The 24,164-nt window shown below is 37.6% G+C and overlaps 1 protein-coding gene across 1 annotated transcript in view; it reads right to left on the bottom strand.

The window, feature by feature from the left end:
- LOC122790308 (ficolin-1-like) overlaps positions 1-24,164 on the bottom strand; it is a 137,933-nt gene that overhangs the window by 42,878 nt on the left and 70,891 nt on the right. The window contains exons 6-7 of the mRNA XM_044057826.1: positions 11,978-12,105; positions 4,987-5,122 (exon numbers count right to left, since the gene is read on the bottom strand). Coding sequence (XP_043913761.1) covers positions 4,987-5,122; positions 11,978-12,105 — 264 coding nt within the window. The remainder of the gene's footprint in view (positions 1-4,986; positions 5,123-11,977; positions 12,106-24,164) is intronic.

Genomic DNA, 24,164 nt, shown 5'->3' with positions numbered 1-24,164 from the left:
AAGCTTTACCCACATCAAGATAAATTGCATTGAGAAATGCATCTTGTACGCCATTGCCCTAGATGTAAGATTATCGCTGAAAAAATATACTGGATTAGGTCATGTAGAAGATTTCTTGTGTCTTCCTGATGAAGTTCAATGACTCCCTCCAATGTTTTGCACAATATGCTTGTGGGCTTGATCCAGCTGTAATCACTAGCATCTGTAGAAGGAACCTACCTTGTGAATTGGGACAATGTACTGTTTCCAGATAAGCGCTAGATGTAGGACAAGGTGACATTGGCAGCTGCCTGGGGCCCTGTGCTGGTTCTGAGTTCCCGTTTGGCCTTAAAAAGAAAAATATTACTTACCTTCTAAGCAAGCATCCATGAGAGAGTGTTCTGCAGCCACAACACTGGAAGGCAACAGAAGTTTGTTACACTTCTGTAGAATCAGCCTTGGAAGACATGATGGCAGTGCATCTGCTGCTACTTTTCAAGCACATGCACACAAATGAGAAATTTGGAAGCAGTCATTGAATCCTCAAATGACTTGGCCATCTTACAACAAGATTTGTCTCAAATAACTGTTATCAAAATCAAGATCTGAACCTAAATGCCAAAAATGCAATATTCCTTTTGGGAAGTTATCTACCCCAGGGAAGTACTGCTTTGACATTACGCCCCTAAGAGATGACCCAGTTCTGGACTTGGGAACTTATTTAGGTGGTGACCTAACTTTTGACCAGCATGTCTGTTGTTAGAAAGTCCTTGCACAGCTTAAACAAATGGATTGTGTATGGATCTAGGGATGTCATTCTCTCATTTACTCTTCCCTCATTAGGAAAGTCATTGAATATAATGACCTCTTTGGTACATATCTGTCCAGGTGCTTGCAACAACTGGAACACCCACAAAAATACTTTACTAAAAGGATAAAAAGTCCTGTCACTATACAAGGTATCCTACAGACTGAAAAGAGGTGACCAGTGCCTGGCATAGAAGCCATCCTTAAACCCATTACTGAGGGATTTACTGCACATCAGAAAGTCAGTGGTGTAGGGATTTAAGGCTCAGCATTAACAGAATAGTTTGGAAGGGCAGGTGTATTTCTCAGATGATACTGATGCTGTGGAACAGTCATCCACATAAGACAAAGTTCATCCTTGACCTTTTTCAAGCACAACTTAAATCTATCGATGGGAAATGGAGTTTACCCCAGGACTACCCCCATACTACTAATGGACAGATGCAGCACCTAAATGCTTTATCCCATGCACTGTTCCTCTGAAAGTATCTATGGTATGATCCCAGTAATTCTCATTGGATGTAATATAACACTATAAAACATGTGATGGGAAAGGGTAATCTTTACTCAAATGGGATAGGCTATTTCAAGCACAAAAAGAGAAACTAGTATAATGGTTAAGGACTTCGCCTCCCATGCACAAAGAGCAAGGCTAGATCCTGATTTACTGGCCGATGCCTGTTTGGAGTTTGCATGTTCTCCCTGTGGGGTTCCTCCTGCTTCTGAAAAAAACATGCTGATTGTTTCCATCTCAAACTCATCCAAGAATGGAGCTGTGGGCAGCAGCAAAGACTCTATAATTCTTTCCCTTATAGGACACCATATATAGACCAACCTATTTGGGCATCTACTGTGGTATGCAGTATCTTCAAGATAGGAGAACACAGATCACAGAGTGCCATGGCAGGCTAGTCAGTCAACAGTGCAAACATATTGCTCTAGGTGATTTGGGTGTGTTGACTTTTGTCATCAAATGGGTATGGATATTTTGCCAGTTGCAAGTGCGTTGAGGACCCAACCCACTCCAGCCCATGTGAGGGATCCATGATGACAGTGGGAAGGGTGTATGGGATCCTGTTGGCCAGTTTGTGCCTCATGTGAAGTAGAGTATCCCTGGGTCAATAAGCTACTGGCTGTCCTGTTGCCAAACCTGTTACCTGGATTAGCTCTGAAAGATGGACATAAAGCCAATCAACCTGTCAGACATAACTAAGAACTGCTACTCACTGTAGGTTCACTGACAGGATAAAGCTTGGATGTTCATAGGAGGCTGGACATCCTATGTATACAGGAGACAAGATGGAAGGACAGTGCAACAAAGTTACTTGACTAGGGATCCAGAAATTACTTCTCACAAGGAGGACAGGCTAGAAATTCTGTGGGAATTGTGGTGAGGGAGAGGTTTTAGAAGGCAGTGAGAGACACCATCAGAATTAGACAGAATCATAGAATTCAGACTCCAGCATAATGCTAGGGCAGTATTTATAATCTCAGCCCATGCCCCACAGTAGGGATGTGATAGAGTGGATTCAGACAGCAAATGCAGAACTTACTAGATAAAGCAGGGTGGCTTGAATTGCTGTTGATAAATAGGAGAACTCTCTGCAAATATTGGGACAGATAGAACCAGATATGAGGATCACCTGGGTCCATACTGTTGGGGCAGCAGAAACAAGAGGGCCATGCTAAACTGTCTGGTAAATGGTTTGATGGTGGACAACACATGGTTCAGCAAGAAAGACTGTCACAAGATCACATACAAGAGTGGCTTACATGCAACTCGGGTAGACTTTCTCCTAGTAAGGAAAGGGCAGTGGAGTAGTACCAGTGATTGCAAAGTCATCCGCTGTGAAACTGTCAATCTACAGTACAAACCACTAGCTGCCATAGGCCGCTGCAAGCAGTGGTCAGAGAAGGCTCTAAGGTCAACAGATACCAAGCTGAAGACCTATAAGTTGACTGGAAAGATGGCGCAACAGTTCAAGGACTCAGTCGGGAACACCTCAAAAAAAAAAGAAATAGTTGCTGTTTTGAGGTGCAGCCATTCTTTGTGTGAGGACTGAAGAATAGATATGTAGCCCAGCCAGGTATGAAAATAAAGTATATAAGGAAAGCTGATGGTAGAATGCAGAGGTCCTGGAAGGCATCAAATGAAAGGAGTGCAGGAAGTGGGAGATGCAAAAGAGAGACCAGGCTAGAAAGTAAGACTTATTGGCAAACAGGCTAAGAAAGGAGTTGCAATAACAAAGAACAAGGCATCAGGGGGACTCTACCAGCTTCTGGAAAGTGAGTCAGCAGATGGCAAAAACTATACCAGGTTGCAGGACGACCCTTGATAAGGGATGCCAGTAACCTGCTCACCAGTCCACAGGGCATCAAAGGCAGCTGGAAGGAGTACTTCCAGCAGCTTCTGTATGAAGAAAACCCCAGAGAAACTGTGCTGACCTGGATACAGCTTATTATGGAAGAGGAGTCCACCATAGAAGTATTAAAAGTAGCACTAAGGAAAACTCAAGCCAGGGAAAGCAGCAGGCTGAGATGAGTTCACAGGAGATATGATAAAGATGTTGGGTAAGATAGGGAAAAGTGTCTCCAGAGGGTACTCAAAGTATGTGGAGGGGTGTGTCTCAGATAAGTAGAGATTAAGTATAGTAGTGCCAGTGTTCAAGAACAAAGGAGACCTTCATTACTGTGGGCAGTACAGAAGTATCAAACTCCTGTCGCATTGCATGAAAGTTCTGGAGAGGGTGATAAATATGTAGAGTAGAAAGTATGATGAGAAATAAGCAGTTTGGATTCAGATCGGTATATAGTACAACTATCCCAATATTTGCAGTGAAACAGATAATTGAGAAGAGGAAGCAAGAAATGAGGAAAGAGTCTAACTGAGCATTCCTAGACTTAGCAAAAGTATATAACAGGTTCCCAAGAAAGTTGACTTGGGCAGTGGTTCATAGTCACAGAAACACTGTAGGAATTAGTGCACACCATGTACAATGATCCAATGACTCGAGTACAAACAGTGTTCTGCCTCACAGATGGTTTGCAGTGGGAGTGTGTGAATCAGGCCTCCTCTGTGAGCCTACTGCTGTTCATACTGATGATGGACTACATTAGCAAACCGGTTGGAGGGGACAGATCAGCAAAGATGCTGTATGCAGATGTGACATTACAAGTAGACTGAGCAAAAGAAGAGGAGTGGAACGCAAAACTGATGACACATGGGATGAACCTGAGTACATATTAGACAGTTTTAACATGGAAAAAATCAGAAGAAGCTGGGAAATGATAGAAGGGAAAATAGTGTCAGGTTGATGGCTTCAGGTATCTGAGAGCAATGGTTGAAGAGAAGTCTGAGTAAGGTCAAAGTTAGAATCACAGTGGCTGCAGCCAACTGGCAGTGTCAGGGGTAATATACAACAGAAGAATGCCAAATATCTGAGAAATATGGTATACAAAACAGTGGAGTGACCAGTACTACTGTCTGGTACAGAAACCTGGGGAATAAAGGCAGGGAACTTGAAGCTAGAGGTGATGTAGATGAAGTGCCTATCTTGACTAGGCTTATAAGGGCCTCAAGGCTAATAGCCTAGTAACCTCATATGATCCTATGAAATGGATAGTAGGATTGTTGGACTGACAGATTACCACACAAGAGCAGAAGGCAAAGCAGTTCCAATTGCAGAAAAGATCAAAACAGATTATGGTGGCTCAGGCACATGTGCAGATAAACAAAATACAATCTAGAGAAGATTTAGGATGGACAGAAAGGAAACAGGAAGTAAGGGCATCCAGCAAGAGGTAGATGGATTGTGAGAGAAGACCTGTGTAAGAGTGGTACTGAAGAGAGAGAGATGGTGATAGCTGACACAACATCTCAATCCCATTTAAAAAGGGGGGGGGGATGAGGATGACTTGAATGAGGATTATATATCCTGGGCGTCAGAACACCACTGGGTGGGCACTATTCCCACAAAAACATGCACCCTGTTGGGCATTACTGCTTAATACACAGGCATCTAAATGTGATATACCATTATCTGAGAAGCTGGGAGCACATTGCAATACAGATTAAAAAAGGGAAGAGCTACAGTTTTAAGGTTGACATAGGCAGGAGTGGCGGTGAATACAGAAATTAGTTCATAACATTAGTCTTAAAACATGCGCAAGCTTTAATATCCAACAAGGTAGAATCCATACCTTTACTTGATGTGGTTAAATTGGAAATGTTGTCATTTCCCAACCAGAATTCTGTTTGCTTGTTACCAAACCCTTTTTTGTAAGAGTTCCAGTCACGATAAAAATCAACAGATCCATCATAGCGTCTTTGGAAGACCTAAGACAAGACATTTCAGTACAACTATTTATAAATATGTTGTATGCAGTAAATCAAAGAAATCATTTTTCCTATACATCTCAGAACACCAAGACTTAACTATATTAATGTGTCTGAAATCCAGTAAAACGAATTGCCATAACCCATGCTTTTTCAAATCCATCATTTATATATTGGGGACAACTAACAGAGAGCAGCTGTCCTAAAAAATGTACACTTCTACCCCATTTTACATCTGGGATTTAGAAAAGATGGATGCTACTAAAAATATTGAATGCCACCCACTTAATCAGTCTCTTGATGCCAACTCCTACAAGCCACTTATTTATCTCTGAGTCTGCTTGGAGTTCCGTAAATCTAGGTAGCTTGTTAGACCTTTTATGCTTCTGCCTATGAAACACTATCTCTTTAGATTCACATCTCCATTTCCAATGCCACACATGCATGTGTATACCACTAAAAAGCCATGGTAATGCTAACCATTTATAAGTTTTAGGAATCGTGTTTTGAACACTCAGAGATTGTCTATGCAATGACAACCATATGCTGTTTGATATAACTTCTCTTCAACTGAGCACCTGAAATGTGGGCCACTGGAAAAAAACTGCAGAGGGTGAGAATCAAGTTGCCAATTTAGCTCCATATCTGTACTGAGACACTTCAAGTACACGAAGGAGATGGCATCATGTCATCTCATTAGCAGTAATTTAATCCAGTCGTAATCCAGAAAATGGTTTTATTGATAATCAATTTCAGTAGATGATAGTTAATTTTGCCCACCCAACTTCAGTATAATAACTAAACAGTTGAAGAACAATGAAGAAATAGCAAAGTCACGCTTGGTAAAAGTAGGCCTAAAAAACACTTCATTGCATTGGGACTATTAAATTAATCTGTCATGCTCTAAAGGAGATTCAAACACCAGCACTTCTCATGTAATTTATCATTAAATTAGTGGATAATTACTAATCATCTCCACTTCATTTGTGAAAATATTAATTTACTAATTGATATGATTACAGTTGTATTTAATAGCCAGTGTCACACACATGCAAGTACTGTGATGTTACGCAAAGTACAGTTGTGTAAGTAAACTTAACATAACAGTAGCTTTTCTGATAGATTACCGTTGCAGTAGACTGAGCTATGTGACAGCTTTTCAAAGATAAAGTGCACAGAAGAGCTCCATATAAATGACAGAGCGCCAGAAGCTTCAGAGCTTTCTTGTCCAAAGAAGGAAGGCAATAGCTTTGAAAGGAAAAATGGTAGAAAAAAATAAAAGGAGCTGGATAAAGGGGGTGGCTACTGCAAGTGATCTATTAGAACATGTACTGTTATGGTAAGTACCTACACAACTTACAGTATGTTCAACATTAGATCATTGCTGCAGTGGCCTATCCTGTTTGGGTAAATAGCCATGCCTTAGAAACTAAAAAAAAAGGAGGAGAAAATAAATTAAGAATCCAGGAGCTTCTACAGAATTGTTCTAACAAACCTATTCTGGACCTGGAAAAGGAATCCAGTTTGTAGACTTTGTAAACGTATGCACAGAGGACCAGGTTTATGCCACTAGAATAAGTCCAACAATTTCCAGAAAGCCACCAAAGAAGCCAAATCCCTGGTGGAGTGGGCCGTAAACAGCATGAGACAAACATCATGAAATTGTTTTCTTTGACACTGGCTTTCCTCTCCTCTTACAGCTAAGCAGCTTTTCTGAAGGACTGAGCTTTTCTAGGTTGTATCTCAGTTGCCTGTAGACATCCAGAATCTGAAGAATTTTTTTACTCTTTTTTTGATTACAGGAAAACAGACTGGGAGATGAATAGACTGGCTCAAAGAAAAATTCTGAGACCACTTTAGGCATAAAAGGATTAGTTCTCAAAGAAACCCTATCTTCTGGTAAAATGAGGTAGGGTTGACTGAATAGGAACGTGTAACTTGGATACTTTTCTGTTGAAAATCAGATCAATAAGTAAAACAGTCTTCCATGAAAAGAACTTCAAGTCAGTGTAAAAAAGAGCAAATTCTTCAAGTACAAAATTGATTCCAAGGAAGAGGCACATATTTCTAGGTGGACTGACTTGAGGATGAGTAAAAGGGTAGAGGGTTCCAAGAACAGACAAGTCAAAATGGCTGAAAAATGAAGTTTGACAGAAGAATAAGAAAGGCAATAGGACAGTAACTCACATATATAACCAAGAACCAAAGGCAGCCAGGCCTTAAAAGGATCATAAGGATAATTTTTCTTGTAAATGCAGCAAATAGAAAATCTTTTCCTTTTACGCATATTAGTTCCTAGTAGGGGTTGTAGCCTCCAATACCTGCTGCACGTCCTCAGAAAAGAAAGTCCCTAAAAGTTATTGTAATTCTGTGACCCAGGTAGTCAGAGTTTTCAGGCTGTGTTGTATCAAGCAACCTCATTCTTGTGAGTAAATCCAGTCTGTGGAAAAGCTTTTTATCACCGTTGTCCAGTTTCAAAATAAGGGAGAACTGTTGCTTGGGATAAAAGGGAGTCACCATCATAGACTTTGGGGAGACCTGGATCTTTAGAATAACTGTGGCTATCAGTGGAAAGGATGGAAAAGCATAAACAAAATTCCCATCCATGAAAAAGAAGCATCTTCCAAGCCTTTTTGCAAGGAAACCTGCAGCAGAATTTTGTAGTCTGTTCTTGAGGCAGAGAGATCTACTTGATATGCTTGCCACAATCTGCTCAGTTTCCATTTGTGAGAGTCTGTCCTGGTCCTGCTTAGCTTACCTGCTACACAGCTTTGCTTATATAGAATCTATGAAGCCTGAAGAGTCAAAGTGAGTTGAGTTTCTGCCTTCCAGGCTATTATAGCAAGCCTGCAAAGAGGGTAAGATCTGATACCCTACCATTTTGTTTGTATAACACATCACTGTGGGTGGTTTCTGTGACAACTTTAAGAGGTCCTGGAGACCATGGTTTAGAGCTTTCAAAGCATTTATTGCTGCCATCATCCCTTTGAAATTGATGTGCTTTTGTCTGTTGTATGCTCCACAGACCTTATGTTTTTACTCCTTGGAAGCCACTTCCAATGCCAGATCTGAAGCATCTGTGAGACTGAGGTGGAATGCAGAATAGGAAACCTTGATTCTGAGAGAACTGGTCTGTCCACTAATTATTTCCTGTCTTACAAGTCCCAATATAGGGATCTGAAAAAATATAGGGCATAGATACTGAATCCAGACTGACCTGGGGTGTCACTGAATTTTTTGCATGTAAAGTATGGCCAAGGGAATCATAAGGATCATAGGAGCCATGCATCTAAAATTTTGAGAACTTTCCTGACAGATACCTGTTCTTAACAAAATCAAGAACTGTCAGTATCTTGTCTGGTGGAAGAAAGGCTCTTCCAAGAGCTGAATCTAACAGACATATCAGAAAAAGCTATTCTGTGAAAAAGGATGAGAGAATTTCTCACTCAAACTACTTAACCAAAATATAAGCAATAAAAACCATGCCAACACTTTGCACGAGTTTATTGAAAAGTAACAGTAGTGTTTAACGCTTTCATCCCAAAGAGGACTTCTTCATTGATTAATGAGAGAATTTCTGTAAGTTCAGTTCAAAACCCAGATTGGGTAGTCGATTTTGAACCCTTGCGTAGGACTCTTGACAACTGGAAAAAGCATGTACATGCGTATGATCATCCAAATATGGAAAATGTGAATGCCTTGATGTCTGCAATGAATCAATACTAGAGCCAGAACATTTGTAAGTACCTTTGGAGCACTAGGTATTCCAAAGAGCAAGAAAGATAACAATGAGCCAGATACAGAAAATCTTACGAAGCATCTGAAATGTTTGCCAATGGGAGTGTGAATGTAGGCATCTTTTAAGTGTAGCTTTACCATGAAAACTAGTGAAGGGATAAAGAGGTAACATGTTCTGAAGAGAACATTTTTAACTATGGGACTCTGGCAAAAAAGAGAGAGAGGAGGGTCTAGCATAAGCCTCCATGTCCTTTCTTTAGAACCAGAAAAATCTTTAAACACCCTTTGCCCAAAAGCAAGCACTGGTTCTATGACTCCCTTAGGTATGTAACATTTCCCCCAGAACTGGAAGAAACAGGGCAATTTGGGTTACTGGGCAAGAAGGAATTCCCTGGAAAGTAGCAAGGGCTCCTATTGCCAAGTGTACCCCCTATTAGACTTTAAGTACCCATTTGTCTGAAACAGCCTAGTGTCACAAATGAAGGCATAGGCTCAGGAGAGGGAGAAGAGATTGTTAGGGTGGGAGGGGGTAGAAGAAGCCTTAAGGTCAATAGTCATTATGGCCATTACTTTCTATAGTCCTATATGTTGGATCCTTGCTGCTTGAATTGCTTTTTGAAAAAGGGAAGGTGAAGAAAACTTCTATTTTGTCTTAAAGGAAGGTTGAAAGATTTGTAACTCCTTGAGTTAACTGTTCCCTTTCATCAAACCTCTTAAGTACCTCAGATGAAGGGCCAATAAAAAATTTCATGTCCAGGGGAGAATTTCAAATTTCAGTTTTAACATCTTCAGGAAGATTTTGAGAATATAATCAAACAAATCCTCTCATGACTGATACAGAAGCAGCTGTCTTGGAGACAGTATAAACAGCATCATAAGAAAACTTTATGGCATGCTTAATTACAGGAAAGTTGGAAACAAAAGGCAGTCAAAGATTTTTTTAGACCTTAGAAAAGGGAAGGTTAGCATTTAAATACTTTCATGTTCTCAACAGCCAGAAATAAAATTTATCATATGAGCTTGGTAGTTTAAAATTATGGAAGTTAAGGTAGCAGATGGATAACTTTTTTTCCCAAATTTGTCAAATGTTTTCCCATCATTCTCATAGAAATGGGATTATCATTAGCAATTTGTCTAGCAAAAGCAGTTTTAGATAAGGAAATCCCTACAGGGTCTGCTGTAAGACTATAAAACGAGTATTTGGGAGTCTTTGTTACCGTATATAACCTGTCAGACTTGAGGCAGAAGGGTGACTGCCAGGGAAGCTACAAGATGTCAGAAAACTTTCCCAAGGGAAGATAAAACAAGAAGTACAGATGCAAGTTGAGGAATGCCCAACTGTAATAAATAAACCATACCACATTTGGACAACAGGCCATTTTGTTCCAAATTAAAAAAACTTTAATTTTAGATAAGGTTTCAAAACCAGATACATTTTCTGGAAGGAATTCTGAAGCCACACTTTCTTCAGAATATTTACACGTGAGAAGAGAGTCCTAAAGCACAGACTTCTCTCTGTCTCCAGTCCCTGCTCTAACTGAATGTCAGTGTCAGAAAGAGAAGGAGCTTTTTTTCACTCCATATCTGAGGGACCGCCATTACAAAAGCACTAGTCAGTTCTCTGGCAAATCTAAATATATCCTCCCCTTACAAACAGACAAGAGAAACCATATTTTTGAGTTTTCTTTTTTCTGTTCTTGGGAGAGTCACTGAAAAAAGACTGACCAAATGCAGGCACAGTCTCACTGGGTTTGCACTTCCTATCTGGAAAAGGTGGGATCCCAACACCGGATACTTCCCCAATACCAATGAGAGTGATTCTCCCTTGTCAGAGAAGGGCAAGCCTACAGACAGAGTATGTATCTATCCCCTAGTCCTTGGGGGTTTTAGATGCTACAACAGAGAGACCAGGGAAAACAATGAGTGGTTTAAGTAATCATGACCAGCTGTGGTGGAATCACCCATATGTAGCTAACACCCAATGACCCCCTGACAATTGTTTTCTTCTGGAGGATGGGAGAAGGAAAAACTAAGAATGGTAACTGCTTTGTAGGTTCAACCACAAAGGAAGCTTCAAAGTTGGTAAGACAAGCCTGCAAGGGTTGGTAAACACTGTGCCAAATTTAGGCAGATTTGAAGTAAGAATATATTCTGACAGTCCCCAAAAGCACCAATCCTGCCCCTAAACTTCTCTACAAGAAAAGTATCTATAATAAAAAAAAATGTCAGCACAATAACTTAACACAAGCATGCACATAATCAAATCCCTTGTTCAGAATGAGTCCAAACAGTTTTCTTGTGTAACTAATACTTGTTTTACAGGAGAAAAATACTTTTTTCTCAAATTCAGCATTGGAAAGTTTCTTCCAGCAGTTACAACTTATTTGCCCAGCCTTAGAGACTCACTACATGGCTGACAGTACCAAAAAGGCCACCAAAAGAGTGCACTTTGGTGGCAAGGAAGCTCTGTAGCTTTTAGTACTCTGTTATTTATATACAGGGTTGTGTTTGAGCTAACAGAACAAATGGAGTGCAAACTTCAACTTTGAAAAGCTGACCATTGGGGAGAGGACCCCAAATGTCATAGGCTACTGCAACAATGATCTAATGTCGGACATCATACAACACTTTTAATTATAGCTATATGTTTCATACAGCTTTACTGGATTTTGTAATATTAAATTAACATAACCAATGACTTTGATACAACTCTCAGAACAGTTTAATAAACTGAAGCTACATGGCAATTATTCCAACTATATTTTTATGCAAAAAATGCTGCACACTCTAACATCTCAAGTATGTCTTGCCAAACAGTCATTGCAGCTGTTTGGACCCTGTTCTGATGCTTATGGATATATATAAACAGTGCCAGTCACCTCTGTCTGGTTAACAAATCTGCACAGACACTAGTGAAGGTATATCATTTTACTGTAATGGTTATGAAAGCTTGTGCAGTACATTGCCTGCATTCTGTCTCTGTGCTCCTAGCTGGTGCTCAGCATTGCACCATATATGACCGACTACACTGTCATGTACAGCAGTAGAGGTCTGCTGTCTTTAGCATAACTGGAGCAGGTAGTTTGTCACACTGTTACTGAAATGCAAGATACCTACCAGCCATCCTCCACCATCTGTATCCATGTCACAAAAAACTTCCATGGACTTGCAGTCTTCTGGGTAAATGGTGTACCACCCACTCAGTAGGTTTCCTTTTTCCATCAACTCTTTACAGTCTTTGGCACCTGGGCAGAGAAAGAAAGGCCATACTTAGTACTGCCTTTGAGGAATGTTTTCATCATAGTATAAATGTTTCAACATGACTCTTAAGTTTATATGTAATGTAAATTGCCTTGTGCTCTGTGCTCAGCAGAGACTGTGAACATCCCATGAAACAAAACTTGTTGAATAGTCACTCTGTGAAAAGTGACACCAGACCTACTCAAGTACCCTTGCATGCATGTCATGTCTGTTATAAAAACAATGCTAATTATCATTTTCCTTTAACATGCAAGTGACGTTATTCCATATTGGACCACCATCTCAATCAAGTTAGCCTTCACATAATTCATTTACACCTTCTCCCTTTTTTGTTTTTTCCTAAACATGATCTGGATATTTATTTCTGGACTCAACAGCACTGTCACAACCAATTAATTGTGCCTTGAAACCTATTAGAATTTATCATAAGTCTATAATAGTCATGCAGATTAGATCGCTTTAGTTCTGTGCATTCAAATATGAACCTATCACACAACATTGTACAACACAATAAGACTTTATCCAAGTCTGCTATGTTATGTTTAGCATATTAAAAGGTTTAACGTTTTTATATAAGGCAGTGCTTTTATGTTTGCTATTCTTTGTTACTCTTTACTGGAATTTTCTGAGTTCTTCAGATACCCATTTTCATTCCTGGATACTAGACAGAATATCTGTACCGTACCATTCATCATGATAAAGATGAATACTCTAACCAGCAATTTTAGTTTACTACTTCGAATCAACCTACTGATGCATCCAAGCAATTTTCTGTCTTGGACTATCTACATGGTTAATGAAGGCAATAGCTTTGTCAAGAAAGACCTAGAGTCTTTAAAAATAGTAACCTTGCTGATTATGTCCAAAGATACACATCATCTCTTTTCTGGTTGAAAAATCTCATACATTTTTTACTAATTTATTAACATGTCATATTTTTTGCACATGCATTTAACTTATGATGTCTATTTTTATTTGGTAATATATTTTACAGACATGATCTCTTCTAGTTTATCAGTACATGTGTTGTAAAACTGGATTAATTGATATTTCACACCTTTTAAGTACACACTAAGTAGGTAAGGTCTAGATATTATGCTCTGATGTATGTCTAAAGATAGAACATGTCACTCAGAGCACTGACTTTCAAATTTGGCTCTCCAGACTCTGATAACCAGGTGTGTATCAAAGAACTGAGTTCTGCTCCTAAACTAATTTAACTCACAATCAGGGCCTTATGATTTATTAATAAGAAAAAGGCATAGGAAAATCATTGTAAACATTACATTTAAAAATTCATATCTAAGGGTATTATCACAATATTGAGACAGAATAAGAATTAATGGCTCATTTTGTTGTATGGGTGTTGAAAAACATTAGCAATGCTGTTTTCCATTCATTTATTACAGTGTTTCAGTCTTTCATGAACTTTGATAGCATCAATTGTCCAGAGTTTTTGCATCATGTTTTTGGTCTGTCCCTCAAAATGTTTTTAGCAAGTCACTGAGAATAGAAGTTATTAATGACATACATTTGAGTTTCATACCAGCATATTCAGAAAATGCATGCTAACATGAATACTGATCTAGCAATGTTCTGAGTTAAAAGAGCAATATTTAAAATGTCCCTATTTTCAGACCATTATCCCTCCATTATTTTAGGCTTTGTATAGATTTCTTATGCTGAAAGGTTGAGAGGCAGCATGCAACAAAATATATTGGTCAATATCTTACAACTGAGTATGTGTAGAAGACCCAAAATTATAAGTCTGTACATGGCAGAGTTAATTTTTGGACACCAGCTTTTTAAATTAGGGAACCTGAAACCTTATGCTTATAATTATCTTTATATATATTATTGCCAGAAGTTCCATTTCATCTATTTCCTTCTGGAAAGCTTTTTAATTTGTAAAGTTAGTGTATTTTTCTTCAGCATTGTGCTTTTGTTTGCTTTCCAGTGCTTATAAAGTTTCTAGTCCATGCAGCCTGCCTGGAGGCCAAAACCACACCAGCTTTGAATAACTGATATTTTATTGGTTGCCAGGCCACAAAAATCAAACTCTGTATACGTAGACTACCATTGAACATATAAAATTGTCAAATGCAGTACAGTAAACAAATAAAAGCAGATCATCATCATCCTCTTCTTTCGGCTGTTCCCGTTAGGGGTCGCCACAGCGGATCATCTGTTTCCATTTATTCCTGTCCTCTGCATATTGCTCTGTCACTCTAACCACCTGCATGTCCTCTCACATCCATAAACCTTATCTTAGTCCTTCCTCTTTTCCTGTAACCTGGTAGCTTCATCCTTAGCATCTTTTTCCCAATATACTCAGAGTTCCTCCTCAGCACGCCCAAACCAACATAATCTTGCCTCTCTGGCTTTGAATCCAAACCTTCCAACCTGGGCTAACCCTCTAATATACTTATTCCTAATCCTGTCCACCCTTGTCACACCCAGTGCAAATCTTAACATTTTTAACTCTGCCACATCCAGCTGTAACCCCTGCCTTTTTGTCAATGCCACTGTCTCCAACCCATATAACATAGCTGGTCTTACTACCCTCTTGTAGACCTTCCCTTTGACTCTTACTGGTACTCGTCTGTCACAAATCACTCCTGACACTCTTTTCCACCCACTCCATCCTGCCTGTACTCTCTTCTTCACCTCTCTTCCACATTCACCATTACACTGAACTACTGATCCCAAGTATTTAAACTCATCCACCTTCACCACCTCTACTCCTTGCATCCTCACCATTCCTCTATTCTCCCTCTCATTGACACACATATATTCTGACTTAGTCCTGCTGACCTTCATTCCTCTTCTCTCTAGAGCATATCTCCATCTCTCCTGGGTCTCCTTCACCTGTTCCCTACTCTCACTACAGATCATAATTTCATCTGCAAACATCATAGTCCACATGGACTACTGTCTGATCTCATCTGTCAATCTGTCCATCATCATTGCAAATAAAAAAGGGCTCAGATCTGATCCTTGATGTAATTCCACCTCCACCTTAAAAGCATCCGTCACTCCCACCGCTGACCTCACCGCTGTCACACTACTCTCGTACATATCCTGTACCACTCTTACATACATCTCTGACACTCCTGACTTCCTCATACAATACCACAACTCCTCTCTAGGCACCCTGTCATATGCTTTCTCTAAGTCTACAAAAACACAATGCAACTCCTTCTGACCTTCTCTGTACTTCTCCATCAAAAATCTGAGCAAACATCGCATCTGTAGTGCTGTTTCCCGGCATGAAACCATACTGCTGATCACTAATCATCACATCCCTTCTTAACTTAGCTTTCACTACTCTTTCCCATAACGTCATGCTGTGACTGATCAGTTTAATCCCTCTGTAGTTACTACAGCTCTGCACATCACCCTTATTCTTAAAAATTGGTACCAAAATACTTTTTCTCCATTCCTCAGGCATCCTCTCACTTACCAAGACTTCATTAAACAATCTGGTTAGAAACTCCGCTGCTATTTCACCTAAACACCTCCATGCTTCCACAGGTATGTCATCTGGACCAACAGCCTTTCCATTCTTCATCCTCTTCATAGCTATCCTTACTTCCTCCTTGCTAATCCATTGCACTTCATGATTCACTATCCCCACTTCATCCAACCTTCTCTCCCTCTCATTCTCTTCATTCATCAACCCCTCAAAGTACTTTTTCCATCTGCTCAACACACTCTCTTCACTTGTGAATATGTTTCCCTCATTATCCTTTATCACCTTTAACTGCTGAACATTTTTCCTAGCTCTGTCCATCTGTCTAGCCAATCCATACAGGTCCTTTTCTCCCTCCTTAGCGTCAACCCTTTCATACAACTCTTCATATGCCTTATCCTTAGCCTTTGCCACCTCTCTTTGCCATGCACCTCATCTCCTGTATACTTTCTTCATCTCTCTGACAATCCTACTTTTTTGTCAACCTTTCTCTGTATACTCTCCTGTACTTCCTCATTCCACCACCATGTCTCCTTGTCATCCTTCCTCTGTCCAGATGTCATACCAAGCACCTTCCTAGCCATCTCCCTTACTAGCTCTACTGCAGTTACTCAGCTATTTGGTAACTCTTCACTGCCACCCAGTGCCTGTCTTAACTCTTCCCTGAACTCCACCTCACAATTACCCTTTTTCAATTTCCACCGTTTGATCCTTGGTGCTGCCCTTACACTCCTCCTCTTCCTGATCACCAACATCATCTTACAAACCACCATCCTATCCAGCCTAACTACACTTTCCCTGTTCACCACTTTACAGTCTCCAATCTCCTTCAAACTGGCTCTCCTACATAAGATACAATCCACCTGTGTACATCTTCCTCCACTTTTGTATGTCACCCTATGCTCCTCCCTCTTGTTAAAATATGTATTCACCACAGCCATGTCCATCCTTTTTGCAAAATCTACTACCATCTGACCTTCTGCATTCCTTTGTTTAACACCATACCTTCCCATCACTTCCTCATCCCCTCTGTTCCCTTCACCAACATGCCCATTGAAATCTGCTCCAATCCCAACTCTCTCACCCTTGGGTACAGTCATCATGACTTCATCCAACTTACTCCAAAATTTTTCTTTCTCATCCATCGCACACCCAACTTGTGGAGCATATGCACTAACAACATTCATCATTACACCATCAATTTCCAGCTTCATAAACATCACTCTATCCAACACTCTTTTTCACCTCCAAAATACTCTTAGCATACTGTTCCTTCAGGATAAATCCTATGCCATTTCTCCTCCCATCCACACCATGATAAAATAATTTGAACCCACCTCAGATACACCTAGCCTTACTCCCCTTCCATCTGGTCTCTTGCACACACGATATACCAACCTTTCTTCTGTCCATCATATCGGCTAGCTCTCTCCCTATACCAGTCATACTGCCAAAATTCAAAGTTCCAACCCTCACTACCACAGTCCTAGCCTTTCTCCTCTCTTCCTGCCTTCGGCCATGCCTTCTACCTCCTCTGCTCCTTCAGCCAACAGTAGCCCAATTTCCACCAGCACCCTGTTGGCTAACAGTACTGGTGGCAGTCGTTGTTAACCCAAGCCTAAACAAATAAAAGCAGATAGCGTTACTAAATGGGAAGTACAGTGGATATTATGTCACAGGAAGAGGTTCCCTGGCTCTATCAGCTAGGGGGGTACCTTCTATATGGAGTCTGCATGTCCTCACTGTTTGCATGGTTTTCTTCCGGGTGCTTCTTTTGCCTCCCACATTCAAAGACATGCAGTAGGTCAGTTGCACGCATGTCCATGAGTGTGTGTTTGTGATGTGGAAGAACTACTGTGGCAGGGCTAGCCACCCGACAGTGTAAACCTTTGCTCTAGATGACTGCCATTTTTGAAGTGACACCCTGACCCCATGTGCAAAAATGGGGGAGAAAGGGGTTGTGGATAGGTTTATACTAAATGATGTTAAATAGAAAACTGGTGTAGCAGCATTCCAAACTACTCAGCCATCATTGTCCACTCCCCCAGCCTTACTATTTAATGGTGCAGCATACCATTACTCATACCAAAAAATTGTTGCCAATGCCAAGGAAAAAGAGGGGTCAGGGAAGACCTGAACCTGCCATAATTCTAAAAATGAGGCACCAGGCAAGCAAAATATCCATGCCAAAGAGACTGAATTCACAACCACATACTATTTAAATGCACATAAATCATGCCTTCAACAATAAACCCCACAATTACACAGGCTTCCTTAACAATAAAGTCTGCCAGGGCAAACTCTTATGCTTCCTATTTACTGTTTTTTTTTTTGGTTAATGTAAATATTAACTCCTTTATCGACACTCTTCCTTACCTATTTGTATGATAGAATCTATTCTTTTGTCCTACCCCACAAATCTGATTAAGGCTGCTTAAATAGTAGCCTGTTTCTAGAATGATAAATGGATGTCTGGCATATACATGTGCCCTAAACTATAACATACTAATTCACAATAGTTAGATTTCCTGATTTGATCCTTGTCAAGGAAGGTCAAATATCAAAAGTGTAGTTTGTCTCAATCAAAAGTTTCCTACTGAAAAATCACACTATTCTTAGCAATGCTCAGCAGTAATATACAGAGATGGCTATGTGACCAGTATATATATTTAAATAAATGGTTCTAGGATCCTTGCATATTTTTTGAATAAAAACATTACTTCAAGAACATAACTGTAGTAATTGAACTGTATTAGTACTTTATTATTTCACAGAATGCAGCAATTTGTGTAGCTATTCATGAAAAAGGACAACTATTATAGCAACTGAATTCCAAATCTTGGTTAGTATGTCACTGGATATAAAGATGTCTTATATTTTTATTGAATTTAAAATCAAATAGAACTATGCAAATTTTACAATAGATAGAACCATCCCCAAAAATATTTACAATATATACTGTCAGAGAAAATAAGTGAATATGGTTGATTTAATAGTAGAAATAGTCAACATAAGTGAATCCAGTTATTTTTGTAGATCCAGTAAATTTAAAACTTTAATCCATGGATTGATGAACAGAGAAACTGGAGATCTCATTTTTCTGATGCTTTCCTTTTGAAAAATGACTTTGAGAAGCAAAATAAAGATCTTCAAAGAGAGAGGGCTTATCCTTTAGCCAGTTGTTAGTAATGATTTTCATTGACACTGCTAAAATAGTCCATAATAGTTTTTCTTAGTAGAAAGATTAGTAGAAAAAAAATATACGCTATTAAGAATATTCTTAAATCATACCTGACCATAAAGTGTTCAAAAAATCAATTTGTCCAAAATTTAAATCAAAAAGAATGTGTTGCCAATTAGTATTAGTAGCTTGGTTACATTTACAGGATATGTTGGCAACATTTTTAGAAAATGTAATCAATTTGGAGTAAGGAAGGATCTATGAATACATCTCCAAGTAAAACAAAAAAATAGCCGAAACCTTGTACGGAACCACTGATGTTTTAAAAAATATGTACTGACAAAAAACACAGAGATAAAATGCAAGTACTTTAACATCCGTACAAGGTTTCGGCTATTTTTTTGTTTTAGTATCTGGTTTCTGGTTTTTGGTTACGTTATTCAGTTTTTTTCTCTTGCCATCCGTACAAGGTTTCGGCTATTTTTTTGTTCTAGTATCTGGTTTCTGGTTTTTGGCTATGTTATTCAGTTTTTACATCTCCAAGTAAAGATTATCCAGTATTGAACAGAAGTACCTCTGATTTGTTTTTCTTTGTTTCAGAAACAAGTAATCATCCTGTAAAATTCCCAAAATGTACTATAGTGTAATTTTATAATTTAAAAAGTCAGTGTTTTATTATTTTGATGTTTAATTGAATATTTTAACCTCATAATTTAGGAGGGTTAAATTCTTGGTATAAAATAGCTTGTTAAAATTAGGTTTGAGCAAATTTTCTGCTACTCAATGACCTATCAGATTGAACAAAACTAAATTCTATTAAAATGTCATCTCCAATAAGCCTTTACTGGGAAAAAGTGATCAGGTTAAAACAAACTTAAATCTGACTAATAATTATAGCTAATTTTTTTCAAAATCGAATTAATATAGTTTAAGATGGAGAAGAAATATTATACTGTATATAATTGCTGAATACTAACCTTAGATTGTTGAATCATAATAGCAAGGGTAAAGTTTCATTGTATTGCCATTATAAATATGTATATATGTTTTATAAATATGTAGGGAAGTAAATATTGTGGGAAGAAATATCCAGGGAATTGTTATGGCTGTGCTAGTATAGGCCCTAGGGCCGATAGCCTAGTACCAACCTATGAACCTATGTAATCTCTTCCCATTAGCACAATAATTAGGATTATGCTAATTAATAACTTTAATAGCATTAGCATATGATTCAATTTCAGGAAATGTTATACCACCTTTACCCTAAGGTCTACTATGATGAGAATAAGCAATTCTTGGTCTTTTGTTCCATAGAAATATCTGTTATTTTTTTTAAATGCAGAAAAATATTTGTCTGGAAAAAGTGTGGTATATAGAATGTATAATCTTTTTGGTAAGATCATTTTTTATTAACAGCAGACTGTCTTCAAAGTCAACATTTGTTCCAGGAGCTTATTGTATGCCAAATTAGATTCAGTATATTTGAATAATTTCCATTTTTAATATTTCAATTTTTTGATAGTGTTTCCCAAGTGTATACAATCCTGGGATTCTTGAGCAAATTTGATGAGTAAGTTAGATCTAATATCTATTTAATGAAATATATTTAGATATAAGTTTTTAAAAGATGAGTGAAATTTTACTAAAATTGGTAAGGATATCAGACTAACTTTCAAATTAATCTTCATTTAACAATCTGCAAAGACCATCAGATTAGATTCATTTGGTACCAATTTTTATTCCTTGTATTAGATTAGATATTTTGAATTCACAGTATTTCAACAGCTTTTTAATAAAGATGGATCAGAGGTAAGAACCTATTTTAACATAACCTTTATTATATTTTTATATTTCTTTTATTAAGTCAGTGTGTTGAAAAATCATACTTGTGTAATACAAAAAGTTCAATCTAAGAAATCAAAAGATTTTTCTATGTCAAGACTAATAAAGATGGTGTCTATATTCTTATACATAATTTATCAGTTATTTTTTAATATTATCTTGCGTGCATCTTATGGGTATAAAACATATTTGATCATGATCAAGAATGAAATGTTTTATCTATCAGTATGTATACATGAATAATTTGTAATCCATATTTAATGTAATTGGACTATAATATGAACAAAATAAATGTACCTTATTTTTGGAATAGAAAAAAAGGAGTACTTCCTTGAGAGGGGAGTAATTGTTGTTTTGAATTTCTAAAATATGTTATGAAAAGAATTTTATGAAGTAAATATATTATATTAGGTAATTTATATAATTCAGGTACAAGACCACCAGGAACAGGAGATTTATTATTTTGTAGTTTTATTTTTACAGACTTCTAAAACAGATTTTCTTGAATATCTGTTATAATTGTACTGCTTTTAGTTGATTTTATTTCACTAATATGTAAAGAAGTTGAAATTATTTTAACTCTTTAAGATAAATTATGTAAACCCCTATGTGCTATTGAATGTCATTTTGAGTTTCTCAAGAGCAATAAAATGTGTTGGAGTATCTTGATATTTTAACATTTCAATAAATTTAGGTGCTTCCCCTTTTTGATAAAATAAGATCATACAGTTTATTATAAATGTCTTAACTTTTTCCCAGTGTTTGATTTTATTTTTACACCGAGCAATAGATTTGTCATAAATGTAAGCTTTAGAGGAATTGCAGACCATTAGTTCTTTTATATTTAAAAGAAAAGGGGCATGATCCGATAAAGGACCAATCTTTCTAAATTCAAGGATTCAATGCATTTTTTAAACTTTAGCAATAGAAGGAAAGCTTAAAATGTTCTAAAGAACTAGTATCTTTTTCATGCAATACTAAACTACCATTATTATCTAAGACAGTGTCAAGAATTTTCTTTACATGTTTAACTCCCATTCCAGGGAACCAGTAGATACTGGTTAGAGGCCATATTCTACTAAAATGTATCGCTAGAGGTGATCCAGTTTTATCTTAATGTTTAAAAGTTTTGGCATTATAGTATTTTTCCACCATAAAATCATTACTCTTTTATTCAATGAGGAATAGGCTAGTATTTGATATTTAGGATTACATTTGCCATGATTAAAATGTAATTCTTGGCGATAAAAGATGCCGGGTTTTAAAAATCACAGTATTTAACAAAATGTCTTCATTTTATTAAGGCTATTAATGTTTATGTGTAACCACAAAGATAGGAAATCCAGTGCCCAAAACGTACACCAGCAGAAGCTGCTACAGCCAGAAAAAAAACAAACAAAAAAAAAAGTACTTCAGAGTACCAGTAGTAGGGAGCTATTGGCAATCCAACAAAGATTTTTTAACAAAAATATACAAAGATAAATCATTAAACGCATTAACCATCTCTGCATTTTTCATCCTACAGTCTCAGACTTCAGATATACAAACACAGAACAGGTTCAATAAATAAATTCCCCTCCAAAAATCGGATCGAGCCACCAATCATATTCCAAGGTCAATTGAAAAAAAAGTTAAGTTAACAATGCAACAACCTTGATCTAATAAAATAGCCCTAAAAATTGTAAAATATTGAAATAAGAGGAAAACCTTTAGACGAGTAATATAAATATCTCTAATCAATCTCCCAAGTAGTTGAATCCTATTTCCTATACCTAAATGTAAAATGCCTTTATATATAAACAAGCTGCACAGCAAATACATGAACAAAAGTACTATATCAGCCACATAAAACCTGCTTCTAGTTAGCTGTCCAACATTAAGTATTTGAAAACCTTAATTACAACAATGTACAGCAGAATTATATAAACATAACATGTTAAAACCCTAAAATGTATTGCACTACTAACTACAAAATGAAAAAAAAAATGTAGTAAGACATTATCATATTACTCATAAAATATATTCTAAAATAACATATAATATATAAAATCCTCCTATTGTCTAAAGTGGAATAAGAGTAAAGCTTACTTAGTCCAAACTTGTTCTAGCAGCCCTAAGGATTGGCTTTGTCTTTATTTTTGATTTTTTTTTTTGTTAAAGTTCTCATTGGATTACCAATAGCTGTCTGTTACTGGTAATCTGTAGGGCCTCTGTGGTGATCATTAATGTTTATGGGAAGAATAGATTCATTACATGTTAATCATTTTCAAATGTGATATTGGGTCTCCTTTAACGTCTTTCATTCACCTTCTTATCTCTCTTTTGAAAGAACTAAATCACTTGAAGTGCTTATCCCCATCTAATACTTCACTTTATTGTAGTACCTAAGCTACTATACCTGCTTCTGATTAGCACAACCAAATTACTATTCCATTGCTACTTGTCTATTAACAATTAAACTTGCTTCTCTCTCTAATACTTCATGCTAATGTATTTCTTAAATTACTCTTAACTGTCCTATACACAAAGCTTCTATTTGTAAATTATCAATACAATGTTAGTATAAATGTTTGTCAACATCTGTACAAATGTTAGACTGCCTATATGATTTGCATTCACTGAAACGGCATTAAAAATGTGCTATTTTAAGTATGGATTGCTTTAAATTGTTACCTTGGAGATTTTCTCCCTGGGCCTCCACTGAAAAAGGGCACATTTTCCCAGTATGGTTTTCCTGGTAAACAAATGTCAGTGAATCAATCAATGAATAAATTAAGAACAGATAATACAGAAAATGTCCGCAGGCTGTTTATTGGCTAAATTACAACAATGATGGAGATGATTTTCAATAACACAAACTCTGATATATAGAAGAAAGTTTCCACTGAATTGGAATCTAATGGTATTATATGGAATGGTACCAGCTGCTTCTCTATTGACTGTACAAGTCTTTCCAGCCATTGCATCGTTTCAAATTAAAGTTCTTAAAATGAATAATCTGTGAGTGAACATTCATCAATGACATGAACTGAAATACTTTTACAACCGTGCCAGATGGTATCTTCAAATAAAAGGGGAGAGGGTGCAGGAAGCATCTGAATGAGAGAGATGATAATGAATGGTTGGGACTGCATTCCATCATGGCCAGTTTTGGCCATGGTTACAATTTTACATAAATAACTGGTCATATACATATATTTTACAAAGGGAAAAATCCTCTCATGGCTTGAATAATTCCAGTTAGATGCCTTTGTGATTATCTGGTGCATATATAGTACCAGTTTTCCATTTCCTAACGTCAACTCTGTCCTGCCATATTCCCTACATTCTATACCCAGTTCTTTCTGCTTTGTCCAAAATTACTATTAGTAGCTGGGTGGTTATACAATGGCCAGGTACAGAACAAAAATCTGAAAAGGGAAATCTGTGAAGTTGAGAGAATGTGTGAAATGGCAAAAGTCTTCAGAATGGGAAAGGTTGAGGAGATAGTGTGCGAGTTATGAAATTGCCAGCTCCCTTAGGAAACAAATCAGATTTTTCTTCTAGAC

This window comes from Protopterus annectens, chromosome 16.part0 (genome assembly GCF_019279795.1).
Source record: "Protopterus annectens isolate FY-2018-M chromosome 16.part0, PAN1.0, whole genome shotgun sequence".
Taxonomy (NCBI): Eukaryota; Metazoa; Chordata; order Ceratodontiformes; family Protopteridae; genus Protopterus; species Protopterus annectens.
The sequence above is the reverse complement of the archived record's forward strand: the minus strand, read 5'-3'. Positions and strand labels throughout refer to the sequence as shown.